Source organism: Topomyia yanbarensis, chromosome 2, assembly GCF_030247195.1.
Source record: "Topomyia yanbarensis strain Yona2022 chromosome 2, ASM3024719v1, whole genome shotgun sequence".
Lineage (NCBI taxonomy): Eukaryota > Metazoa > Arthropoda > Insecta > Diptera > Culicidae > Topomyia > Topomyia yanbarensis.
Window position 1 is genome coordinate 139,681,846 of NC_080671.1, and position 16,101 is coordinate 139,697,946.

The window sequence follows — 16,101 nt, forward strand, 5'->3', positions numbered from 1 at the left end:
AACACCCTAATCTTTTTTTTTAAATTTCTTGTATAACAAAAACTAAAAGAGATAGAGCTTTAATATGTTCAACAAATTTATTCAAAATAAGTTACTTTACAACTTTGTGGAAGACTGTGGAGCTCTATCTTTCATCAGTAAAAAGTTTATTTTCGTATTTTAGATAAATTAGAACCACCCTAATAACTATTCCAATAAAAAGAAGCATCTTCTAAAGTACACAAATTCATCCTAAGACATGATACGGCTAAATTATACAGGTTTGTCAGAAAGTAAAAATTCCTCCTAAATTAGCGATCTGGACCACTGTGCATTGGTGTAGCTTGAAAACTTGTGTTCAAACAAAGACTTTTCTGCCGGATGTGAGTCCGAAAATATCAAAGAATGGCTACTTTTCAGCGCGCTGAGTATTTTTCGTGTGATCTTTGTATATCCGATTATGGAACTTCATGGTCTTCAGCATCTTTTCGGCGTTTTCAGCTCGCTCTAGTAACGCCATCTCAACTTCATCACTTTAGGTAACCTAGACTGCTAGTCTTCTTAGGTAATGCTTGGTTTTGGCGTGCGCACCTGAAATCATAGCTTTCCTTGGCGTCCAATTGGTTTGTCACCGCTCGTGCTCGGTATGGCCTCCATGGGCTGCTCTCGCTGTTGCACTTGATCGTTTTGCTGGTTCGGCGACATCATTAGCACAACTTTGGTGAACGGGTTAAACACACTTGCTCCGTTGGAGTTTTTTTTTATTTTTGTTGTTTTTGTCTTCTTCAATGCTTTTTGGGTCCAAACTCCAAGCCGCTATCTACGCCCGTAATAAGTAGTCGCCTCATATGATCCCATGGTTTGCGAGCAATGAGGTCGCATGCAAGGGTTGACGCGGTCCTTCATGGTGCTCCGCGTTCAGAGCCGGATCGGCGCTAGTCAGGTGCGTTCAACTGAGCCTACTTCTACCGGCTAAGGAGCCGGGATTGGAACGTACTTGGCGACCTACCAAAGTTTTTTTGGGCGAAGGCAGCTGGTACCATTATCTAACTCTCCGTTTTGGGGAAGTGTCACCCATCCCGATCAGAACGACATAACAGAAAGCTATCAAATTTATATCTCATGTTGATATTTATTACTCACTGTGTTATTTTTGTGATATCCCAATCAGCAAGGCAAGCCAACTTGTATCAAGAATATATCTTCTGGTGATATCATTGAACTGCTAATATGATTTTAATGTACGCATATAACGATGGTGTTATAATATATTACATATTCTTTCACAATTATTATTGATTGCTAACTCTAAATTGTAAAGGGGCAAATGACCAGTTGGTTAAAGCCCCAATAAACAAATCAATCAAACAACTGTGAATGATTGTTATATTATACAAATGACTGTCTATTTGCTAATACGCTGAAGCCTCTTTTTATGCGTATATATTCAACTTTTTAAAGCAAATTTTCGAAGTTTTTATTGATTTCCTTATATTTGCGTTTTCCACATGGATATTCAAAGTTCCACTATTTTGAGAATAGATAAGTTTTAGATGCAAGTGGTCTGAAAACATGAAAGTATGGTGTTTAACTTACTTGGTTGCATTTTGATTAAGAGATTACCTATTTTTTGAGACACTCGTCTGACGCGCAACTTCGAATATGTGGCATATGATTTCAATGTTGAGGCCTTTATTCAAAAAGTTTTGGAATCGTAAAGTTATCAACAAGCTATTCTAAAGATTATAATTTTCATATAAAAATTATTTTAAAGAAGATGCAGGAAGTATCAAACACTCCAGATGAAATAAAGAAACGCGGATTCAAATAAAAAAACATTTTTAAACTATTTGTTATGGTTTAGTCAAATAATTATATAAATAATTTTCTTTTAATTAATTGTGCATATTGCAAAAACGAATTTTCAGAACTTAAACAACTGTTTGATATATACTGATTTTCACAAAACCGTTATTAATTTTGAGTATCTTCGAGGATCTTCAGTCCGATTTCTCCAATTTATGCGGGTTTTTCATAAACAACCGAAACTTGTCCAATTTGTGGGTATCTTATTTTGTGCGTTCGAGTTACCAAAGCATTGTATTTTTTTTATTTAAACTCCCACATAAAAATAGTTGAGTTTGAGATTGTTGTATCTTTTCATTCCACCTAAGACAGTTTGACATTTACAATGAACTGACAATTGCTTTGAATGCGCATATGTACTAATGTTTCCGTTGTATTCGATGGTTCTTCGTTCGTTTTAAAAAAACATCGAACTAACAAATTTTCGTAATAATCAAGATACTTGATTCATTTTGTAGAAAGTTAAAAAAGGAAGAATGCGACCTGTTCAAATTACTGAAAAATTAATATTTGTGAGTATGCTGCAAAAGGGCCTAGAAATCTCTGAATATATACATATCCCAGCTGGTATTGTTGTTTGCTGTTACAATTTAAATATGTGTTTTAGATAGTGCTTGAAAGAGCTAAAAACTTTAATGTAAAAATATTGAATAATTTCCTCCATAAAACTAAACAAATTTAAAAAAGAAAATGTATTTTTGAAAACATGAAATATTCCAAAATTTGTCACACCGAAGAATCCTCAACAATTTCTCGACTTTTATGATTATCTGTTATAATATTCGCAGATAGATTGAACTATTGTAAAAAATTGTATTTCTGCGAATTTATTAGATATAAGATTATTGTACTGGTTTGCTTAATCTTCCCCATGTAAAAAATACCAATAAGAAAACCCCGAAAACGACTTTACTTGAAATCTCAAAATGCAAGCCTCAAAACTTTGGCATTTGTTTCTTTGAATCTATGTTGTATTCTCCGTAAAATAATGTAGGTAACTTATCCGCTCAATGTTACCATATCACATCGACATTATTTCGAAAAATCGTGTAAATCATGTTAACGTACAAGAGAAGCACCGAAGCGCACTATTCAGAATCTAAAAATAGCCCCAAATTCCTAATCTGAAAAGACATTATAAAGCTATCCAGTCTATCGTAATATAGGCAGCTGTAGTAGTGAGTAAAACTGCATGAAAACAAAGTGTATGACACAAGGAAAACAAACAGTTCTTAGGCTTTGGCAAAGTTCAATGTGTGCGTTCTAGAAACAAGATGCATCTATAGTCGTTTTGCCCTTGACGGACTCGAGGAATACTATGTCGAAAGCAACGTTGTTGGTTCATGCAGGAAACATCCACATAAAACTCAGAATACCCAGGTTCAAATCCCTATAATCCACAAATAACCATCAGCGTGTCATATATTCGTAATAACAATCAGCCAGCATGTATGCAATCATTTGACCAAACTATAAAAAGCTTTTGCTATATGAAGCTTTTTGCTGCCAAACGAAAACGCCTTAATGTATGCTATATTTTTCTATTCTATTCTATTCTATTTTTAGACTTGCACGCTAAATTCGTTGATACTCTACAATAGGTAATAAAACCTATATTTGCAGTGGGGGAACCTAACAAAATTTGTTATAATTCTGATAGAAGCCTATCACAGGTTGTCATATTTTTGATATATACCAGAAGAATTTCTGTTATGTTTTCTGTTATTTTACCAACTAACGAGACCAAAGTTATAACACAACTTGTTATCATAACAAAGTAACTCAGTCTGTAATAATTTTGTTATTTCTTTCTGATCGGGATCCTTACTAGGTTAGTAGAATGGCGTCGCTGTCGATCCGTGGATAAATTAACCGCATTTAATAAAAACCAGTAAAAATTTGATTTGAAATGATTTTGAGTTTGAATCTACTTTAAAGTTGAAACTAGTTGAAAATTTCAAAACAAATTTTCGGCGGGGTCCGGACCCTCATCCTGTATCCGCTGCTGTATGTACAATGTACATACAAATATATATGTGTACAAATCGTACTGAATATGTAACATACATTTACACCATTATATTGAACATAACTAGCCTTGGAATCGTAGAAAGGCGCAATTGCACAACTAGGTGGATTAAAACAGGTTTTTTTTCTATAGACTAGAGTGAATCTTCACCATTTTTCGCTACATCCGGCATCCCACAAGGAAGCCATTTCGTGGATAAGACATCAAGACAGCTTGGATGAACCTTCCGATTGACGAAAGACCTCAGGGACGTATATTGTTTAAGGCTCAAGTTACCTCAAGGCTTGGTAGTGTGCGTAAGAAAAATTGTGTTCAGCTTTGCCACCAGATTAAAGGGCGACACATTCAACTGGGCATAACTTTTATACCATTGGGTAAAAATAAACCAAATTTTGCACACTTTCTCATTGATGTGTATTGTTACATGCTGTCAAACTCGAAGTCGTGTTTTTCGATTCAACGAAAATGGAGGTGAACCAACGCGAGCCGAGAGAACAAATTCTTTCCAAACACCTGGAATTTCCTGACCTGTCGCACCGGCAGTTGGGAAAAATATTGAACATTCACCATTCAACCGTCTCCAGAGTGTTGAAGCGGTTCCAGGAGCGGTTGACGTTGGATCACGGCAAAGGAGCTGGAAGAAAACCGGGGCCGGAGAATAAAAAGACGGAGGGAAAGGTGAAGCGGACGATTAAAGTAAATCCCAACGTCTCAAGCCATGATTTGGCTAAAAAGATCGGCATGTCGCAGAGCTACGTCCAGAATGCAAAGAAGAGAGCTGGACTACATACATACAAGGTACAGAACTTCCCAAACCGCGATGAGCGGCAACAATCGACGGCTAAAACTCGGACACGGAAGCTCTACGAGAAGATGCTGACAAAATATGGCTGCTGTGTGATGGACGACGAAACGTATATAAAAGCCGATTTTAAGCAAATTCCGGGGTTGGAGTTTTTCACCGGCAAGAGCAAGTTCTATGTGAATGACAAATTTAAGAAGAAGAAAATGTCGAAGTTCGCCTCCAAATATCTCATTTGGCAGGCCATCTGCTCTTGCGGACTGAGGAGTGAGCCTTTCGTGACAAAGGGCACAGTAAATGGCGAGATCTACAAATCTGAGTGCCTCGAGAAGCGCCTTTTGCCGTTCTTGCAGCAGCACGATGAAGCTCCGCTATTTTGGCCAGATTTGGCATCATGCCACTATTCTAAAAGTGTCCTGGAGTGGTATGAGGCCAATTCTGTCCATTTTGTTCCAAAGGACATGAATCCGCCAAACTGTCCGGAGCTGCGCCCGGTGGAGCAGTACTGGGCAATGATGAAGCGGGAACTTCGGAAGAGCAAGAAGACAGTCAGAGACGAGAAGGACATGTTAAGAAAATGGAAAAAAAACTGAGAAACTGGTACCGGATGACACTGTAAAGACTTTGATGGAGGGCATCAAGCGAAAATGCGTTCAATTGTACACTCAAGGCTCCATCGATTAACTTTTCTTTTGATTTTTGAAGTAAATATATGTATAAAACTACCCTAAAATTTTGGTTTGATTTTAAACATTATAAGAAGATTGGCATGACATTTTCGGTGTCGCAATAATTTCGTGTTCGCCCTTTATTCTATTCTATTCTAACTCTTACACAGCCAGTATTGAAAAGCATCCTGGAAAACACTGTAGTTAGTCTATAGTGTTTTTCTTGTCAATATTAATATTTGAAGCATATTTTCACATGACGCAAATGTTAAAACGGCCAGGCCTACTGTGCAGAGTTGAGTTTGAAGATGTTTCAAAATTAGACGGCAATTAAAATATTCATTTAATGAATAATTTAATTAATGAATTCTTTTGAATCTTAAAGGAGGAAGAAACGAGGACAACCGAACCGACCGTTTCAGTTTGAAGGGGATATAATAAATCGTTGGGAGTGACTTTGGTAAGAAGGTTAATGTCACTCCTTTGGTCCTTTAGGATGGGACAGAGGTATTTACACCTTGCCCTGGCTAATAAGCCTAGGTTAAAGCGCCTTTACTCGCTCTTAGCGGAATATTTTCACACATATCCGGAATAAGTTCATACCTCGCAAGGATCTTTCCTGTAATACTTCTCGACTCCACTATCACTTGCATCCGCTACATACACGCGTATCCCTACACACCACCCCTGTGCACTATTGGTGCCATATAACACTTATGATGCACACAAGTAGTCTGTCGCACATGCAAGCGATAGTGGAACTAAAAAGTGCCACAAAAAACCCTTACAGGGTATGTGATTTAAATTATATGTAGTATTCAATTCAGATGAAAAAATAAAAGCAATTGCAACAGATTTATCTCTATTGAAACTAAAACATTAACGATGAAATTAACTTTTCTAGAACAAACCGAATCAACTACTAAACTAAACTCATTAAATGTTTAAAATAGACAAAATGAATAAAATTATTGAAATACTTAAAATGAATAGAATTATTGAAATAGTCAAAATGAATTTTTGACACCTTACCAATTGTACGCAGCTCAACTCGGTTCAGTTCCAAGTCACAGCATTTAAAATTTAGTGGCGGGTAAAGCGTAGTTGTTAAATCAATTGCCTTATATGCAGCTCACCTGGGTTCGAACCCCAACCCCGCACACGGCGTTAGAGATTTTTCTAAAGAGATTTTTCTAACCCGCAAAAAGAGACTCTATAATCTGAATAAAAAAAATAGAATTTGTTTTCCCTTCAAAAATTGGCGAAATAAAACATGAATTGCATAGATTAACGGAAATTAATTTCATTAGTAAAATAAACCAAAAAAATAAAATTAACAAAAACTAAATAGAATGAATAAAATTAATAGCAAAAAGAACAAACTCAATATTGTGATGATGTAGTGAATCCACTATCAGTGCAAGGGCTACGTTAGCGGCCGCAGTTGCTTTTAACGGCAAAGCAAAATGTTGCTAGCAAACGACTTTCAATCTATTGCTGTAGGAAGGGACCAAAAGGGTTGGATCCATAAGCAGAAGTTATCAACAATGTACAAAAAATCATTATTTAAAAAAACTAAATGAAAAAATTAACAATATTATTTGAAATAATAAAAATATTTAAATATTTACCCAAAATATTGATGTAAATATTGAGAGGACAGGCATAGCGGAGTTGGTAAATCGATTGCCTTGTACGCAGCCCACCTGGGCTCGATTCCCTACCCCGCACATGGGGTTGGAGATTTTTCCAAAAAAAAATTCTCTAACCCAAATAGAGGCAAATGACTCTAATGTTAAAACCTTTATAATCAAAATATTAAAGAAAATATTAATGAAAAAAGCCTAAAAATTAAAAAAGATTGATGAAATAAATAGAACCATATAAGGAATTTAATTATCAAAGGGAACAATACTACCGAAATTGTTGAAACAAAAACACAACAAATAAAACGAATAATCTATGCAAATAAGAATAAAACGATAAAAATATTTAAAATGAGGGATTGAATAAAATGAATAAAACTAATAAAATTAACAAAATCAGTAAAATAAATAAAGTGGATAAAATGAATAATATAAAAAATAATAAAGAACAAAAAATAAGAAAACATAAATTCCATATCAACATTAGAATAGGGCTAATAAGATTTGTAAACAAACTTTTGTTTTGCTGATTTCTCTTAATTTGTTATATTTTCAACCCAAAAGACATTTGAAATTGATTCTACCAAGGGTAAAGATGTTGATTCATGTGTATCTTTCATTAATTTCGACTCGACAGCGGTGTAATGAGCGAAATAAGTTTGTTTACAAAAATCTCATTAGCCCTTTTGAAGAATTGATATTGAATTGCGCAGTTGTGTTGCGTACGGTGTGGCACGTGGTGGTAGTGTGACAAAAAATCACAGCCACTTTTTCAAAAGCACCATTTGGCGAAACCGATAGCTTTTCCAGCAGCTATTTTGTACGATTTGAATCGTTGTGATCAAATAAATCTGCTGATATTCTTCTTTTAGAGTTTTGAAAAGGTTTAAATGGATAATCCGGTGGCAAAGCTGAACACAATTTTTCCTACCCATACTACCCAGCGTTCAAATCTAACACATGCTCAAAAAAGGTAACTTGAGCCTTAAAATCATTCTATAGCGCCCTGGTTCACTCAACACTAGGATATTGTTCTGTTGTATGGAATCCGATCTACCAGAACGGCGTTGACAGAATCGAGGCCGCCCAACGCCGTCTCGTACGCTTTGCAAAACCTTGGCAAAACAGATTTCAGTTGCAAAGCTACGAAAACCGTTGTCAGCTAATACAGCTAGACACTCTAGGTATCCGAAGAGACTGGTCTCGAGCCCTGTTCATTGTCTGCCAGGGTGGGTTGCTATACAATCCTCAGAAGCCTGGAACTTCAGGCCTGCATTGGAGTTCTACGCAATAACTCGTTTCTGTGAGTACCCTTCAGGACTCCTGAATCAGGAGAATCAGCTATGGTCGACAGATCGCTGTTACCGGACTTCAGCGTATTTTTAACAGGTTGGCGACGGCTTTTGACTTGAACGTGACGAAGAATTCGATAAAAGCTAAAATATTGTCTATTCTGAAATGTAATTAGTTTAAGCAACCACCATTGGGGACAAGAGTTCTGTTGGTGAAGATACAACAAATAAACAAAGGATATCCCGGGTCAATACGTCTAATGTGTAGAAATCAATATTTATTTCAAAACTGCGATTGATTCATTTATTTTTTAGATAGGACTATTATGGACTGTATTTCACCAGAGCATCTAAAATTGGGGACATTGATTTCAATTATGTGTCAGATTTTGGACTTGGATGATATTAACTAGAACCGTTTTTTATAAATATTCAACATTTTATCAAAGATACATACATTTATGCATTTTCTTAAAAATTGAGAAGATCGCTCCAAACCTACCCCCCAACCACATCAAATTTTTAGTTTGATCACTTTTGGCAAATTATTATAATTGTTATCTATTTGTAATTATGTTGTAGAATTAGCTATACAACGAAAAATTACTATTAATCGCAATTAAACAAATTCTTCATTTTGATATTTAATTTTCATATTTTGCAAAGTGGCATATTTTCACTGACAATTCAAAACAAAAATATTCTGAATCCCTCTGCATTAGTTCCTTCGCCATCCTGTAATCAAACACCCCATTGAACAGCGAAATCAACCAAATTAGTCTGTTTTCGTGATTTCAACTCCAGTGGGGAGACGGAAAAGCAAACAGAAAATATCAATCGCGCCGTATACAGTAGGGGTTATAATTCCATTGTCCGAAATTGACGGAGGGAGGCAGGTTTCCGTTTCGAGCAATGATTAGCGGTTAACGCATACAACTAGGTTAATTTATCGCTTTGCTCTTGACTGATTTTCTATAGGTTAATGGGGATCTTGAAATACTTTCACCTCGTGTAATATTCTTCTACCTTGACGGCTATTTTTCAAGGTTCCCCAGGAAATGGTCTCAACAGACTTAGTGTGTAACAGGTATATACATTTGAAGTCTTATGGTTTTACTATTTACGTCCACGCAATATAATTTGCTAATTGTAGATCAACTTAAAAGCGTGAACGCATTCAGGATTAACGACCATTATATTTGACGCAAACAAACTTTTTGATTAATTATGATGTTTATGGCCTGATTTTTTTTTTTTGAAAAAATAGCGGCTTTTCAATTTTATGCAAGCAATATAGATTAGACGAATACAACAGCTACTCGTGAAAGTCAAGTCACTGTGGGTATTATTTTCTACTGCTATACATAGGCGGCTCCAGCCGGATGGTAAAGGGGGGGGGCACGCCTTCTTGGAATAATATGTCTGATGCACGGAAGGGGAAAAATAAATTTCGAATCTTGGAAACGTATTTCCTGGTAGGCGTGGAGTGTGGGGAAAAATTTGTCAAAACACAGAAATTATTTTTCATGTTCCTTAAGGAATCCTCTAAGGATGGAAAACTTTTTGGTTGAATAGGGGGGCACGTGCCCCCTCGTGCCTCCCCTTGGAGCCGCCAGTGCTGCTATAACACGCATTCGGGTCACATTCAACAGTTACAATACAAAGGGTAGTCGTTAGGAAAATTGCTCTCAAATTGTTTACGATTACAAGTAAATTACTCATACTTACGTTATTTCTAGCTCCGACATCGGATCCAAGTTCTAAAAGCCTATCTAAAATTGGGGTCCGGTTGTCCTTGACGGCATACATCAGCGGTGTCATTCCGGTGGCCTGCAAAAAAAACATGGTAGCACCAAGAAAATACAAATCATTAGTGAAAATGCCCAGCAGCGTTTTGTGCTAAATTTTATCGAACAAAAGATTACTTTTAAAAAAAAAAACTAACGCTAATTGTTTCCTGCCACGTGGTACTGTGACACCTAGAGCGAACAAGTTAGGCCAGGAAAAAAGGCTTTCATATAAGAATTACCACTCGGCTATCAGTTGGCCTAAATCTGGTTACTTATTCGTTTTCTTTTGGTCAGTAGAGTCATGCTGGCGGGCTATTCGTGGCGGAACATTGTGTGTGAGTGTATCGGCCAAACATCCGCAACATGCGATATAGTCTTAACCGTAGGCTGGAAAGATTCATAACAGGTACCAAGCATCGACTTTTTTCTGTTTTTCAAATTTTCAACGTTTAAAATGCGGATATTTGCGGATGATTTATTCAAAACACTTGATAAAGTATGTATGCTAACTACGGTAGATTAAACAGTGCTTTAAAATGCTGTACACGTAATGCTCAACGATAACACATAATTCTCGACTATTCCTACAACCAGCGCATAACGGTTTTAACTGGAAGGGTGACCGATGAGTTAATACACTCAGGTTTTTTTTACGCGGGGGATACGAGCCGCGTAAATGAAAACCGCGTAAATGAAAACCGCGTAAATTTCAAAATCCGCGTAAATGAAAACCGCGTAAATTTCAAAATCCGCGTAAATGAAAACCGCGTAAATTTCAAAATCCGCGTAAATGAAAACTGCGTAAATTTCAAAATCCGCGTAAATGAAAACCGCGTAAATTTCAAAATCCGCGTAAATGAAGACCACTTAAATTTAAGAATCCGCGATAAAGGGAACCTCATTGATGGATACCGCGTAAATTCCAAAATCCGCGTAAATGAAAACCGCGTAAATTTCAAAATCCGCGTAAATGAAAACCGCGTAAATTTCAAAATCCGCGTAAATGAAAACCGCGTAAATTTCAAAATCCGCGTAAAAAAAACCGCGTAAAAAAATACCGCGCAAAAAAAAACCGCGTAAAAAAAAACTTGAGTGTACTTCAATAACGTTCCACGCCTGTGTGGTAAGATCGGTTACTTTCCACAGTGCCGGTTGACTATATTTAGCTTAGAAGCTGCATACTAATTACTGCTAATGTCTCCAGCAGTATTACCGTCATATTTCATTACGCCTGGGTATTTTTTAACGACGATGAGATGTTTTCTTAAAAAAAACGACTGCTACTAACATAGTTTGTATCCGAGACTTCGAGATAGAGGCAGACGGAAACATAAAGCTTTGCACAAACAAAGACTATTTGTGGAACTAACAGTTTTTAAAACAGCACCATTTCGCCCACGTATTGACATTTGCTGATGTGTCATTCTACGACTGTGCCGTACATAGCGGCAATTCTCGGAAAACCACACAAAACCCGGTAGTGACATTTAAGTTTTGACCCAGCCTTCTGTGGGCAATTAATAAGCTCGTTGTACCGCATTTCCATTCCATACTGGCTATGCATGCAGTTGTTATCGGAGGAAAATTAACGATGCCTTCTGCAACCTTTCTGAAAAAAGGGGTGGCTACTAGAAGAAAACGACCACGGTTTTTAATAGAAGGTGAAAAAGGAAATACACATTTTTAGACGTGTCGGTAATTTGAAATGATTTTCTTTGTTCCAGATCGTAAAGCATGTGCGTGGGTTTTCCAACAAGTTCGACTCATGCAAAACAAACACGCATTACATACTTATTATTGGACCCAATCCTCAAGCTTCTCTAAACTAAACTAACGACCATGCATTTCCACAGTAGCACATTACTTTGATGCGATCACATGGTCACCAGTACTGCAGCCTTACTAAATAGTAGGCCCGTTGTTGCTCTTAACCCGTTAATCAGTCTAATGTTGAAGCTTAATGTAAATGAGTAAGAAAATAAAACCCAGTGGTTAGAACATGCGAGAACGATAAGCGAGACGGCCTTGGCAACGTGACTGCGGTACGCGCGACGGTGGAAAATTTTATTACTCAGTCTGACGGTTTCCCCCTTTTTTGGATCATATGTACGTTCGGTCAGTGGCAAAAACGAAACAACATTCATCATCGGGCGCCAAAGAGTGCCTTTTTCCACTCCCGTGCGAAAAACCGTGCAGATGAATAACCAAAGAAAAGTAAATCTTTAGCTAAACATATTTAGCATTTGCAATTTATTTGATTTACGGCAAACAATTGGTAAGGGATCCTTTTAATCGAATGATCGAATCGAGTACCTACTGATAAATATAGGGGTGGCTTTCCGCATCTCGATTCGAGTGATGCATTGCGAAGCACGGTGCTATTCGTAGATTGCATACTAACGATTTTCATGTTGCCTATAGGTAAACTAAGTCATCTTGCTTGTAAAATCAATGTTCGGGAATGAGCATTAAATCTTTCGAGTTCAATAAACTAATAGCATGAGAATCGTCATTGCCGGCCACGACCATCTTTACCAGTACTAAGGATAGGATAGGAAATGTTGATGTGATACTTACTTAAAGGAAGGTTACCAACCCAGCGACGCTTCTATAAGTATCACGAAGTGTGATTGAAGGACAGGTATTGGTCTAGGAATCGACCCAAAGAGGGAATCCAACCACCAAATGAATATGTTTTATGTGGTGGATTGATTAGTCACCAAGTACGCAAATATTCAGAGTAAAAAGATATTTAGTTAGGTTTTTCTTGTGGTTAAGCTCTGGATGGCTGGCCACTGAGAGTGATTGTTTCATAAACTACAGCAATTTGATCTCCAAACAGCTTGCAGAGGGAGTATTGCTAAAACAGGACTCTAACCTGATATATATTTAGTCGATTGGGAACTGGCCCGAGGATCAACAGATAAGAAAGCTTTTATTATCTCACTGTTAGGTAATTCAACCAATGAAAACGTGAAAAATTTTAAACAAGTTAGAATGATATTTTGCGGCGATTTAAAAGACGTAAAATATCTAGTAGATGAGGTTTACGAAGAAACCGGAAGAAGTCAAAGATATTCAGAAAGTTATCTTATCCTAAAAAAAATCTAATGAGAATTAGAAAGCACAGACCCTCGTGCATCTAATAACGTAAATGGAAATACAGTCGAACGAGGTTTAAAAGATAGGTAGAGATATAGATGCGGCCTTGATGATGGAGGAGTATTTTTGAGCACATCTGTAGTAGAGGAAACTAGTATTCCATTGAAATATAGGCTTTCACATTTTGTGTGCCCTAAACGTAGATACTACAAAGTTTTTGTTGAGTATTTTTCGAGATGAAGGACTGGACTTTCCAAATGTCAATCTACTTTACTGAAAGCTAAAAGGATAACAAGAAAAATATCATGGTAATATGATGGGACAGCGGCATAGCTAGGGGCAGGTAGTTGACCCCCCCCCCCTTGCCAAACAAAAAATTGTATTGAAAAAAAAACAAATTACTTGATGCTGACTAATTCAGTTAAGTTTTGAACAATAATAATTTCGGAAGTATATTGTCTGATAATTACATTGAGAACCAATTGTTTTAAGCATCATGGAGACTTTAGGTAAAATTCTAGAAATTGGATCTTGTAACTGATCTCTTAAGAGAGGTTCCATAATTGTCATATTATCATTAGCTCTTTTTGAAGAGATGTTCCAAATGGGAAGCGAAGTTTGATTAGGTTGATTGTCTATAAACAAAAGCTTGCTCACCGAAAAATTGTATACATTTCGATATTTGCTGGAAATGTATTATTTTTTTGAGAATGCGTAAAATTGAGACAAAAAATTATTTGTGATTACAGGGTCCGGCACTCGAAGTGTAACCAACTTCGGACCGTTCGCGCAGCTGTCGCACTGGCATCAGTTGTCCATAAATTGTCTGAATGAATCTTCAGAGTACATTGTTTACAAGCGTACAAAAGCATTTGGCAAAATCAAAAAAAAACGCAAAAAAGTGACCTGCGATGGAATTCAAACGTTATAGTGTGCTTGCTGTATAGTCAACGGGAAAATCACAACCAGCGATTATTCGTAAGCTCAAACACCTTAATGTGAATAAAGTTTTCATTTATCGCACCATAAATCGTTATGGTATATTTTAAAATGAGCTCAATATCAATCCTTAAAAGTTTCAAAAGGCCCATGATCTCACACGGAAGCAGAAACATGGTAGACTTGAGAGAGCGAAGGATTTGTTTATTTTCACGTATGTTGTACTTTTAAGTGGATAAAAATAATATTCTAAACCGAATTTATGACCTTTTCAATTGGTTACGCTTCGAGTGTCGCACCCTGTAACAACAACAATAATATTTTCAGTCTATTTTCAACCATCAAAGACAGCGATCACGATACTCAGTGTGCTCCTGCTTCTGCCCGAGACTGTGCAAAGCGAACGAAAAACAGTTACTTGTGTGCATTGTTTGAAGAACAAAGGATACAGTTATTTGCATTTTGAGTGATTTTTTCAAGATAACTGAGTCTCATCAACAAAACGTGATTATTCGGCCTAACACAGTGGCCATTGACTTCAGGTTTTTTCGCAAAAGACCAAGTATTCGTGATGTGGAACATTTGCTAAAGGTGAAAATGCAGCTTCGGATTTCGGAAGTCACCTCCATACAGCTTGAACACGTCAGGCATGCGGTGCTGATAACCTTCAACAAATCCGCCCAGGCGAAAAGATTTATTTCGTAGAACAACTTGAAACACGTGCTTGTTTGTGACAACGTTGAAATCAAGATTCCTGTATACACGTATAATGGAAATATTGAAGTTAAATTACATGATTTATCACCAATTACTTGCAAAGTGGCCATTAAAAGATTCATGTCGTATTTCGGAGAAGTAGAATCTATTACGGAGGACACATGGAGAAACTACTTCCCAGGTATTTCAAATGGTGTCTTTGTGGTGAGAATGTTGGTAGACCAACCCATTCCCTCCTACCTTACCCTGCAGCACAAAACAGAAGGGGGTGATACCATTACACAGCGAACTCTTTGTACATATCAAGGCCAAACGAATACGTGCCAGTTCTGTGATCAAACGGCACACTACGGACAACCCTGCACAGAAACCGCTGAGGAAAGCTCACCTGCAGAAAGAAATACCAACACCCAGGCTCCAAAATCTTCACCTGAACTGCAAACGGTTTGCCAAATTTGTGGCTGCTGTTCGGGCAACAATGACAACTGTAAAAGCGGCGTCAAGTACTTCAAACTTAACAACCAATACCACCAGTGAAGAAACTACCACCAAGGATGGAGTGTTCACATTCGTGACCCGCAAGGGTAAGAATCCAGGAAGAACATCTGATCGCGAGTATCAAGGCAGTAATCAAGATGCTGATACGGGCGTAAACGACAACGAGAGTGACATGGATAACCCCGAAATTGGCGAGAGAAGGAACATCTTCCCAACGCGAAAAAAGATCTCCGCTCGCAATAGCAAGTTGCGCGCACGGGATCTTACGGGCTCAAAATAAAATGTATTGTAATTTTTATTTTTTACATCTTGTAAATATATAAAAGACCCGTGGCTCCTCTAAGCTAACGCATTGAGCCGTGTCAAATAAACGAATTAAAAAAAACAATAATATTTTGAAAAAATTAAAAGACGGTAAGGCACCCCTATTATACAAATGAAAAATTAAACTTAGTTGAAGAATTCCATAATTAATTTTATTTGAAGACATTAATACTCCGTGTATTCAAAATACCGAAATACATTAGAATATATGTGAAAGAAACCCTTTAAAATAAGTTATTCTGAATTTACTATAATTGATAAATCTCTTCTGTTGTGTATAAACAATAAAATTCACATTGTTTTTAAGGTAGTCTCTAAAGCATTTAAAGTTTTATTGAAAAGAACTGGCTTTAAAAAAATTTCTTAAATGCCGTTTTTTATCTCGATATACTGCACTCAGGCAAAAAATACAGCGAATTTCATAGGAATATCGTATAATTTATAGCCAC

At 36.9% G+C, this 16,101-nt stretch overlaps 1 protein-coding gene across 3 annotated transcripts in view; it reads right to left on the reverse strand.

Moving 5' to 3' along the window:
• The window catches only part of LOC131681539 (serine/threonine-protein phosphatase 6 regulatory ankyrin repeat subunit A), a 243,902-nt gene that overhangs the window by 197,838 nt on the left and 29,963 nt on the right, over positions 1–16,101 (reverse strand). For all 3 annotated transcript variants that reach the window (XM_058962363.1, XM_058962366.1, XM_058962365.1), the window contains exon 2: positions 10,011–10,112. In XM_058962363.1, the coding sequence (XP_058818346.1) occupies positions 10,011–10,112 (102 nt within the window). The remainder of the gene's footprint in view (positions 1–10,010; positions 10,113–16,101) is intronic.